The sequence below is a fragment of the Cyprinodon variegatus genome, unplaced genomic scaffold (genome assembly GCF_000732505.1).
Source record: "Cyprinodon variegatus isolate N-32 unplaced genomic scaffold, C_variegatus-1.0 Scaffold529, whole genome shotgun sequence".
NCBI classification, from domain to species: domain Eukaryota; kingdom Metazoa; phylum Chordata; class Actinopteri; order Cyprinodontiformes; family Cyprinodontidae; genus Cyprinodon; species Cyprinodon variegatus.
Window position 1 is genome coordinate 116665 of NW_015150982.1, and position 11046 is coordinate 127710.

The following is an 11046-nucleotide window of genomic DNA, read 5'->3' on the forward strand; positions in this document are numbered from 1 at the left end:
ACTCACAGAACAGGCAACTTGAAACTACAGCTTGTGGGGAGTTGCTCTATTCAAGACTACTGTGTTTAATGACAGAAACCTGGTGGAACCCGAAGATCCCTGACACTAGCATAGATCTTAGCACTGATGACCTGTTCTGCTTCTTAACCACTGAGCCTGCCTGTTCCCGTCTGAACCGCTTGCCTGAACTGTCTTTGGAGTCTTGGAGCTCTGAGCCTGTGTATTCCTGTTCTGATCTGTTTGCCTGACCTGGCTTCGTACTCCTGCATGTCCTGTGGGGCTTCAGCATCTGGGACACTCTTGTTGGCAGCCCAACAGCTGGATCCTGCCTCGTTATCTGGCTATGGACTGAACTATTATACCAGGTTAGTGACTCGCTTGTTTATAATCATCCCCCTTCAGATTATCCTAGTCACTAGCCTGTGTTTCCCTCCTGCAGAGGTTACTGCTCTAGATGCCCATCAACTGCAGACCTACAGATCCGCCTGTTTTTAATAAATGCTTTTTGCAGTAATCCCACTGTCTGTCTTGCCTTGAATACTGTGTCCTCCGTTCTGAGTTGTAAAAAGTGTTGGGCTAGTGGGCCGTTCTCTGCACCACAGGGCCCTTTACGTATTTGCTTAACCACTGATGTAACAGCATAGACAGTCACTGGTTACCACCCAATTAATTCTACAAGATACTAAAACTAGCACAGTGATCTCCTTCCTGCTGAACATGATTAATAAACAGTAACAGGCACTTCATGGTGGTGTCCCTTACTGCTGAAGACTGTAGTTGGATGAATATAAAGACTATAAGCTTACAAAGATGATGTCCTGAAGCTCCCATTCTGGGGCTCAAACAACAACATGGCACTAAACAATACAAAGACTAAAGAGATTGTCGTTTATAGGATAGTAAATGCAGAACAGAGGATTGTTGACTGCTCTGTCTCCTCTCCTCATTTAAACCACCCTCAACTAAGATCACAAAATTATCAAGCACAGTCCACACTCAGCAGTTTGTATTGTACTGAGAGGTGTTGCAAATGCATTACAATTAAGACAAACACAGTGGAAAAACTCTCATATGTAAAAGTTATTCAGCTGATGCTATATATAATAAGCAATATTAATATCACTGCTGCTGCTCTGATCTACTCTACTTCCATAAGATACCTTTATGTGCAATATTATAATCTGTGAATGCAGGGGCGGCTAACCAATAGAGGGCGCTAGGACCCCGCCCCACCCTCCTAATAACCTTGATTAAGAAATTAAAAAAAATTCAAATTATCTTATAAAATCAAAATATTTTGAAACATATTGATATATATTTTTTAGATGTGCAAAATAAATATTTAATCTTTAATGACGAGTAAAGCAGTTTCGTTTTTCGTCGGATTGGCCCTAGGGGACTAAAATCTTTGGCCATGGACTGTTTTTAAAAGTTGTACAGTACATGCACAGGAGCTTATCTGTAATACAGAAGTATAGGATGGCTCGTGAAGCAGATAAAGTGCACATCAAGGTGGCAGGAACTGTCGTAACAGTCGTAGTTGGGCTGATTGACAGGGCGAGTCGTGGAAGGAAAATCCCTTAAAGCAAAGCTGGAGGTAAAATCGTTTGGACCTGATCAGCCTAAAATCATAATTAATCAGCAGTCCAAAGACAGAGGGAGACAGTCAACTCTGTCTTTCCCAGGACCTGGATTAGCGCCAAAGCTTCGCCAACAGGATCCAGTGAAGCTAATGCTTTATTCTGCTTTCCGTGCCTCCTTTTTCTAATGTCAAGATCTGACCCAGCATGGATAAAGACAGCTAGGACTGATTTAAAGCACTTTTTATAAAAGGCAAACAAGCATGAATAACCTGGGATTCACATAGAAATAATATACCATAGTCTACTTTTTCTAAATGTTTGTTCATTTGCATAGTTGCTCTTAATAAACACATTCTCGGAAAATAAATAGTAATAAATAGGCCCAGCCACTTGGGACAGCTCCTCCGGAGGAATCCCAAGGCGCTCCCAGGCCAGCCGAGAAACATAGTCCCTCCAGTGTGTCCTGGGTCTCTCCCTGGGCCTCCTTCCAATGGCACGTGCCTGGAACACCTCACCAGGGAGACGTCCAGGAGGCATCCTAACCAGATGCCCGAGCCACCTCAACTGGCTCCTCTCGATGTGGAGAAGCAGCGGCTCTACTCTGAGTCCCTCCCGGATGACTGAGCTCCTCACCCTAGTTTTCTCCATAGTTTTTCTCATTTCAGCCGCATGTATCCGGGATCTCGCCAATAGAACCACATCATCTGTGAATAACAGAGATGCAATCCTAAGGCCACCAAAACAGATCCCCTCAATACCTTGGCTGCGTCTAGAAATTCTGTCCATAAAACTTATGCACAGAATTGGTGATAAAGGGCAACCTTGGTGGAGTCCAACCCTCACCGGAAACGAGCATGACTTACTGCTGGCAATGCTTCCTCAATGGAAGATGTGTTGGTGAGATTAAGGAGGTCTTCAAAGTACTCCGCCCACAGACATACGACGTCCCCAGTCGAGGTCAGCAGCACACCACCCCCACTATGAATAGTGTTGGTACTGCACTGCTTCCCCCTCCTGAGACGTGGACCAGAATCGCTTCGAAGCCGTATGGAAGTCTTTCTCCATGGCCGCTCGAAACTCTTCCCATGCCCAAGTTTTTATCTCGGCCACCAGCCGAGCAACCCGCCACTTAGACTGCCGGTACACTTCAGCTTTTTCTGGAGTCCCACAGTTCATTAAAGCCCGATTGGACTCCTTCTTCAGCTTGACAGCTTCCATCACCGCTCGTGTCCACACCCTCGTGTTCGAGGGTTGCTGCCGCGACATGCACCGACAACCTTGCAGCCACAGCTTCGACTAGCTGCCTCAACAATAGAGGCACGGAACATGGTCCACTCAGACTCAATGTCCCCCACCTCCCTCTGAATGTGTTCAAAGCTCTGCCGGAGATGGGAGTTAAAGCTCCTTCCAACGGGGGACTCTGCCAGACGTTCTGCCAGACGTTCCTCAGCAGACAATATGTTTGGGCCTACCAGGTCTGACCGGCGTCTTCCCCCACCATCGGAGCCAACTCAGCACTAGGTAGTGGTCGGTGGAGAGCTCCGCCCCTCTCCTCACCCGAGTGTCCAAGATGAAACAACAACAAAGTCAATCATTGAACTACAGCCTAGGGTGTCCTGGTGCTAAGAGCACATATGGACATCCTTCTGCCTGAACATGGTGTTCGTTATGGACAATCCATGACTAGCAAAGCAGTCCAAAAACAGAACACCACTCGAGTTCAGGTCAGGTGGGCAATTCCTTCCAACCACGCCTCCCCAGGTCTCACTGTCATTGCCCATGTGAGCGTTTAAGTTGGGTCCTTAGAACTGGGTTAAAGATCCACTGCTGGGTCCTAATGGCCTCTATTAATGATTAAAAAGGATCTATAATGTAGTGGGCATTTTATTTTCTTAATGATCTTAGAATCTTGTGAAAGGGTAGAAAATGGACTCCGAAACAGATATATTTTGTTATTATGGCTTTATACGTATTTTCACTAATTGTTGATGGTTTTGATTCTGATATGTTTGTAAAGTTCAAATTTAATTTGATTGTGTTACATAATATTTCAAAATCAATAGATGGACAAACCCTTAAGCTCAGGAGATGATCCAACATCGCATTTTTAGCATCCTCAAACATTGTGTTTTTTAATCCATTAACATGCTTTTTTAGGGTTTCTCTCATTTTCTCTAGCATACCGGTACCCGAGTATCCTGCTGCAGCTGCAAAGACAGTTGATCAGAGATTTATTTAAAATGGCATAGAAAGAATTAAGATATATCTAATTTCAAAAATAAATGAGAGATTTTAATGAAATTTCTTACTCTTGTAGCACTCTTGCATTTTTTGCTCAATTGTATGTGTCAGGCTGAGGTAGATTATTTTCTTCTGGTCTTGAATCATTCTGTTCAGTGTTTTCTTAACTTTCTCTTCCTAAGAGAAATGAAAAAGGTTTCACCACTACAACATCCACTAGGCCATTCTTACTACTATAACATTTATTTTCTCTCATCGTTTACTGTACCTCTGTCCCAAGGAATATCAGCTGCAATTGTACATCTTTGTACTTCAGCTTTTCAGTGTTGAGTGAAAAGTTGTTAATGACACCATTAAATGGACCAATTTGTTGTTCCTTTCTGAAACATTTTGACATGAAGAAATCAATAAAATGGCACTTAAGTTTTGAGTGGAAAGGCTTTCATATGATTATAAAGATCTTACGGGAATGTCTTCCTGAATTCCTCATCAATGCTGTCAGTCAGGAATGATGAAAGTTTCATGTTGAGGTTTATTTCTTTTCCAGTTTTTGGTTTGTGGATTCCACCTTTTTTGACAACACTTTTTAATGTTCTGTGATAGGTACAACCACTCTTTCCCTTAAAAAATAAGTAACATTTTGAAAAAATGTGACAGAATTCAATTTGATGATTACCAGATGATTACTGTTAAAAAAAAAAAAACATACCCGAGGAAATAAAACCTGATTCAGCTTTTTTTCACATGACCTTTTGGAGTTTTCAACCCCTTTTTGCAGGTTTTGTTCAAAAACCCAGTAGGCTTTTTCCATCTCTTTTTGGACTAAACAAAGATGAAGGACTAAGTTTCTCTTAAGCTCTTCACATACATCTATGTTTTGTCCAAGCTACAAAGAAAAGCATTGCAAAACAACAGATTGTTAGTAAATGCAAAAAAGCCTACTCTGTTTATTGAAGTAACAATTCCTTTTTGAATGCAACTTGTTTGATAATAATAATATAAATAACAATAATAATAATACGATATTTTGGGGGATTTAACAACAGTTTATTTACACAATTCAAACGATAGAATCAAATATTTATGTAAAACAAGTGTCAGTTAAAAATCACTAATAATGGAAAAAAACAAGTGTCAGCTAAATACCATTAAATGAGGAGGTCATTAAATTCTAGTTGTCCTTCATCTGACACAGTACATAAAATTTTCTTAAAACCCCAGAACTGAATAAAATCCTTCATGTTCTGTGTGGCCCAGTGGAAGTGAAACTCCAGCCTTATTCTGAAGAATAAGAACGTTTTTTCTTTTGAAAGTATGGATAATATTATGGTAATAGTAGGGAGCTAAAAAAAAAAACAACGTACAGAATATCAGAGAAATGTGAATGTGAAAGGTCTTGGAGGTACTTTAATGTTTGAGTAGCAAACTTTAATTCAATGCACTTTTTTACAGGAAGCCAATGAGGTTGGTGGGGAACCACAGCAAGAAGTTGAATTAAAGAATTCTGGTAATCAATTAAATATTTAAGGTGTTTACTATTTAAAGGTAATGGATGAATCTAACTTTACAGCAAACACTTTTCAGGGCTCATATTTAAAATAGCTTTGCACTGATGAACATTTCTCTGTGTACAGACATTTATGCAGCTAACAAGAGAAACAAAAGTTTCCCTATAAATTCTGACCTGTTTTTTCAAGCTGGCTCCTTGAATCAAAGAGAGAATCCCATGAGCTCTAGATATATAACTCAATGTTTCTGAGTGATCGTCATTGAGCTCCTGCAAAAAATCCTGAAGTTGAGGGATTTCTGTAAAAATAAAACCACATCAACTATGATTTCAACAGTTGCCCAACCAGATTCCTAAGAGTTTCTTTATCACCAACAAGATATTCGACAAATTTTGTATGAAACATACCAGTATTTTTTTGACTTAGAACACTCTCTTTTAGAAACTCCTTGGAGCTCACTGTGAACACTTGGAAAGACTCATCAGTGAAGTGTTTCTATATCAATTAGATTTAAAGTTTATTTCTTGTAGTTTTGGACAGTATTAGTATATCTGTCAACGTTTGAAGCTTACCTTAATCTTGCTTAGCTTGTTGAATTCTTTCCTCACTGCTTCTTTTGTTTTCATGTTTCTTTGGAGGATTAAGTCTTGAACATCAGGTGAGCTGAAAGAAAAGTTATGTTGCTACTTTAGAGTTGTTTCTGTGGAGAGGTTGTTTCTCTACAGAATCCTGTTCCTTAAAGATTGCATTCACTCATATCGAGCATAACATAGAGAATATTTCAATATAACATGACATTTGAAGTATATTTGGAGGATTACTAAACAGTATAGCCATATTTAACTCCTATAAGAAGTTTCTGTTTTAGTAGCAATTACAGCAGAACATGTTCTGCAAGCATTTTCTTTAATTTTTCTGATATTTTTTCCTACCAAGTCTTTAGGGCAAAGTATGATTAGGAACTTTTATCTTGGAGGTTTAAATAGGTCAATAGTAGTTTTTCTTGATCATACTACAGGTCACAATAAAGGTCGCTACTGCCTTGTCGACTTCAAACCTCCTTTTGGTTGACCAAATGGTCAATAATAAATTAAAGAATGTAATTTAGTTTCTTTTTGACAAGGTAAAAAAATGTTTTCTAAGATATTAGAAATACATATTTAGTCAAAATAATACATCTCAAAGCAGCCTGTTGTAACCACAATAACATTACAGGGAAAACTAGTTTATTGCTTGAATGCTAGTCTATCAATGTATCTATTGAGGTGCAATCACTTGGCAGCAGTTGATGATGGAGAATAACAACATTATTCAAACATAGGACCCGTGCATATTCCCATGGGGTTCCTCCTCATGTTGGTTCTGTCTTCCATCACACAGTAAATACTAAGTGGCCATTTTCAACTGCTTGAATTGTTATCATCTATATAATATGCCTTCAGTCCCATAGAATGGCTTCAGATGATGTCTCCTACCTACCACTAGGCTCAGTAGGTTGGTATCACTGAATGAATCCTAATCCTAACCCTTAGGTTATTCCTTTTTTCCTGCGGAATTAATTAATCTATGTATGTCTAATCTGGAAAGAATTTCAGTAGTTCTTCATGTAATTTACAAAAGGAAAGAAAAAAGATTTGCATGTCACAAACCAGTAGCAAAAAAAATAAAATCATATCCTGTCAACCGAGTTGTTTTGAATCACCAAAATAAATCCATGTGAATAAAACATATAATTCATTCGAACTAAAACTTTAAAACAGTTTTTTTTTTTTTTTAATATGTACATTTTAAATAAAGTAGATGAAAACTATAAAGTAGGTAAGTAAATAAAATGTATAGTTTTAGATGTGGCCGAAGGGGCTGTTATCATTTATAAACTTAATGTTATCAGACATAAGAAACCTACTAGAGGAGGAACTCCCTGAAGCCATTCTATGGGGCTATGGGGTTTTATTTTCTACAATGCTATTTTCAAACACACACCAATGTTCTCTCAATGTTCTGTTCTGTTAAAGTCCCAGGGAAATGGCCGTTCCAACCATTGCATTTCCAAATTCTCTCGAGTGGTGCACAGCTTTACATAATAAATTGAATTAAGTGAATGTGATTGGTCGATTATCAAGAGTGCGAGATTTATGTGGCGAAAGGTTTGCAAGCATGTTTGCTTGCGTGTCTCAGAAGCATCTTGCTAACCAGTTAGCAACTTAGTGCTAGTAAGTTTCCAATGGGAAATTACATTGAGACCAAGTAGCACTAAATTGGTGACTTAAAAATTACACTGTCAAGGAATGCTATGGACAGTGGAAACATGCAAGAGGAGGAGAGTCTTATGTCGGAGGTCGTGGATGAGTCTCCTCATCCAAAACCTACATTTTTTTATTTAGAGGATGTTGTGGAAGAGGACACCAGGGCGGCAGTAGCTTGGTTTGGTGTCGAAGGCTTACAGCCGTACATGTTTGAGCCCTTGCCTCGCAACGCTGCCAGTTCTGTTAGCTCTACGCCTGCCGAAGACACAGACGTCCATCCCCGTGAACACTGTAACTTTAGTCAATGGTTAAGTAAATTATTCTTATTTCATCCGTTGCGTATATTAGCTGCTACATATGAATAAAGATGCTATGACCAAAAAAATTTAATTGACATATGACTAGGGCTGGGTACCGAACTTCGGTTCTTTTATGGTACCGACCGAAATGCTTCGGTTCTACCGAGTATCGAAACATGCCTCGTCTTTCGGTACCAAGTTTCGGTGATTGGCTAACACTTAACGTGATTGCGTCATCCAGGAAAAATACACAGGTGGTCACGCCTACAGCCAGGGTTCATGTGCATCTGTTGTGCATCTGTTGTGAACTGGTTGCGAGCGTCGTGGAACCCCTTTAAAGTGCCCCCCAGGTAAAAAGTGTGGCTTCTCATTATTAAGACTGATGCTAATAGTGCGCAATACAATACATCGTGCACGGAAACAATTTAAGAGCAGAAAGTTGCTCGGTGTTTGACTGCAAGAAGAGCGGACCGCAGCCGGCGCGACCATCCTCCTCTCAGCAGCCCGTGGGCAGTGCAAAGCCAGAGCGGAGTGAATAATGCTGCTTTCAAACTGGACGCAGCAGGAACAGCAAAATCACGTCTGCTGCTTCCTTTTTGCTGCTTGTACCAGCTTCTGACTTGCGGCTGAAGCGGCTTTGCTGCTCTGGCTGCGCGGTGCAAAAGTGTGTCTGACGCGCGTTGGGCGGAGCTACTCTATCCTTTCTCTGCCTTGCAGCTATATTTGCTGTGATCAGTGGGAATTAAGTAGTTTTATTATGTTTTTAAGTGGGAAAATCCACCTGAAGACTTAATCAGTGCAGTCAGTTCATCCTGACTTCCAATATTTCTGTCGGAGCTGCTCAGACCCCCACATACCAGCGGTGCGCTGTCAGTAGGATCCCATTCATCCATTGGCTCTAAGTTTATCGAACAAAACCTGTTCCCGATCAGGTTAGCTCTAGGGAGAATGTAACTATGGTGACTTAAACTGAGGTTGAGTAAACTCTATTTGAGAAATGAAAAACTCGAGAGTTTTCGGTAACCCTGCTTTTTGAAATGAACTCCTGCTCTGCACAAACCCTCTGAAGATCAGGCCAATAATTTATCAATTTTTCATAAATGAGCATATACATTTCTTGATCTTACATTTTCCAGAAAGAAGTATAATATTTTGTCTAACTGTAAACCTATAGTGCTTGAGTTTACTTACTGATCAGTTGAACCGTCAATAATATCAGACTTTGTGCAAATAATGTGAATTTTTCTGCACTCCCCACCATTTCCAATGAGACTACTGACACTTTTCAGGATATCCCAGGATTCTTTATCTGCTGCTGCTCGGTTGACTTCTGTCACAATCCATACAGTAGAGCAGCTTCCAACAATCTATTGTAGCAAACAAATCAATGATGTATAATCATCATGTTTAAAAAAAAAAAAAAAACATTCTGCAGTTTGCATAATACAGGAATATATTACCCCTTTCCACATTGTATCTCTGCTCTTGTTACGGTCTCCATTTCCAGGAAGGTCCACGAGAGTGATGTTGTGGAGAAAACTGTTATTTGGCACTTTGACAGTCACACACTTCACAAGTGGCCAATAGCACTTCTTCATTCTGTTATCCCCACATTGTTTAAATTCAGTTCTTGTGTATTTTCTCATTTTAGCAGATAATTCTTTTGCCTGCAAAAAGAAAAAAACGGAAAAGATCAAGAATGTAGAGTTCAAGATTTAGCAACTTTTATCACAACCCCAAACACCAACCCACCATAACATTGAAACTTTATTTTATTGTCCACATTTAAGAACCATTTAAAAACTAAATAATTAATCCGGAAGCCATTAAAATGATCAAATCACACAGCTCACAGCACCTTCTTGTTGTAATGTTCATTAGTGGCAATTATTAAGAGGTTTCACTTCATAGATCAATAAAATATACCCCAAAAAAATCCTTTTTAAATCTTTACAGTTTATTAATTATTCCATTAAACATTGTTTAAATCTAAAAATCCTTGATTTCAGTTGTCTTGCTTGTCCATATGAATACTTTTACGGAATTTCTGCACCATTTCACTCTTACTGTTTTATAAGACATTATCTTCTCTCTGGATTCAAGAAACTCTGGTATTTTTGTGAAGTATTTGCTTCCCATTAATTGTTCAGAAGATTTCTGCTTCCATACGTCTCCATAGACTGCTGATAGCTTTGCAGCAACATCCTGATAATCATCATCATCATCAACATCATCATCATCTCTGTTTTGTTCTGAAGAGTCCCTTTGATACTGTCTTATTGACCACAACTCCTCTTCCCACTCCTAAATGTAAAAAAAAAGTCAAATTATAATTTGTATAAAGCATGAAAAACCACGATTATTCTTTTTAAATGAAAGAGGGGTGAATTTTCATAGCTCTTTTACCTCTGTTGTGATAAATTCAATATGTGCTTCATAGTTTTCGTTGCTGGTGTTAGCTTCCACTTTAATCATGACTGAGGTACATGCAGTGACATCTCCACAGGGCAAAAGATTCTTCTCATTAATGACAGCATTTATCAAAGAGGTCTTTCCAGCTCCGGTTTTACCAAAAACCCCAACCATTTCTTTCTTCTTTATCTCCAGATCCTTGATTAATTTCCTGTTAAAAGGTAGAGAGGTGTTCTTTGATTTACTTTAAAACATAAAAAAATATTTGGATTTCAAATTACATTTGATATTAACAGTATATGTCTTTAAATGCCACGGATTGCAGATTTTAATCAAATGTTAACAAAATATTAGTTTTTATTTAGATATTTGTTTAACTCTTTGATTACTTTAACTTCAAGACTTGCAAGTTGATGTTCTACACCAAAAAAAGAGTGTTAGAAAGCAATAAACTTATAAGAAAATATACTCACCTTACAAAAGCATTCAGCTCTGTTTTTTCTCGTCTGTGTAGTTCACTAAGAACATTATCCATCACATTTTTCACAACACAAACTGATTCTGCTTCTATAAAAAGATAGAAAATGAGAGAACCATGACATTTTGTATGAACCATGAATCTAAACTGGGAAAGAATTGAAGTCCTAGGTTTTTTACTGATCCTGACAGTGACCATATGAATGGTTGCAAATAATTAATCTATTGTTTAATAATAAATATATTTTATTGAAGCAAATAAATAAGATTTAAAAAAAAA

At 38.7% G+C, this 11046-nt stretch overlaps 1 protein-coding gene across 1 annotated transcript in view; it reads right to left on the reverse strand.

Annotated features, from left to right (window-relative positions):
* Positions 1-2800: 2800 nt before the first annotated feature.
* The window catches only part of LOC107095207 (nuclear GTPase SLIP-GC-like), a 9539-nt gene continuing 1293 nt past the window's right edge, over positions 2801-11046 (reverse strand). Inside the window, exons 2-15 of the mRNA XM_015391204.1 lie at positions 10763-10856; positions 10284-10500; positions 9945-10181; positions 9338-9544; positions 9069-9244; positions 5905-5995; positions 5740-5827; positions 5509-5630; positions 4534-4710; positions 4290-4444; positions 4093-4204; positions 3893-4001; positions 3563-3790; positions 2801-3015 (exon numbers count right to left, since the gene is read on the reverse strand). Of these exons, the coding sequence (XP_015246690.1) occupies positions 2801-3015; positions 3563-3790; positions 3893-4001; positions 4093-4204; positions 4290-4444; positions 4534-4710; positions 5509-5630; positions 5740-5827; positions 5905-5995; positions 9069-9244; positions 9338-9544; positions 9945-10181; positions 10284-10500; positions 10763-10856 (2228 nt within the window). The remainder of the gene's footprint in view (positions 3016-3562; positions 3791-3892; positions 4002-4092; positions 4205-4289; positions 4445-4533; positions 4711-5508; positions 5631-5739; positions 5828-5904; positions 5996-9068; positions 9245-9337; positions 9545-9944; positions 10182-10283; positions 10501-10762; positions 10857-11046) is intronic.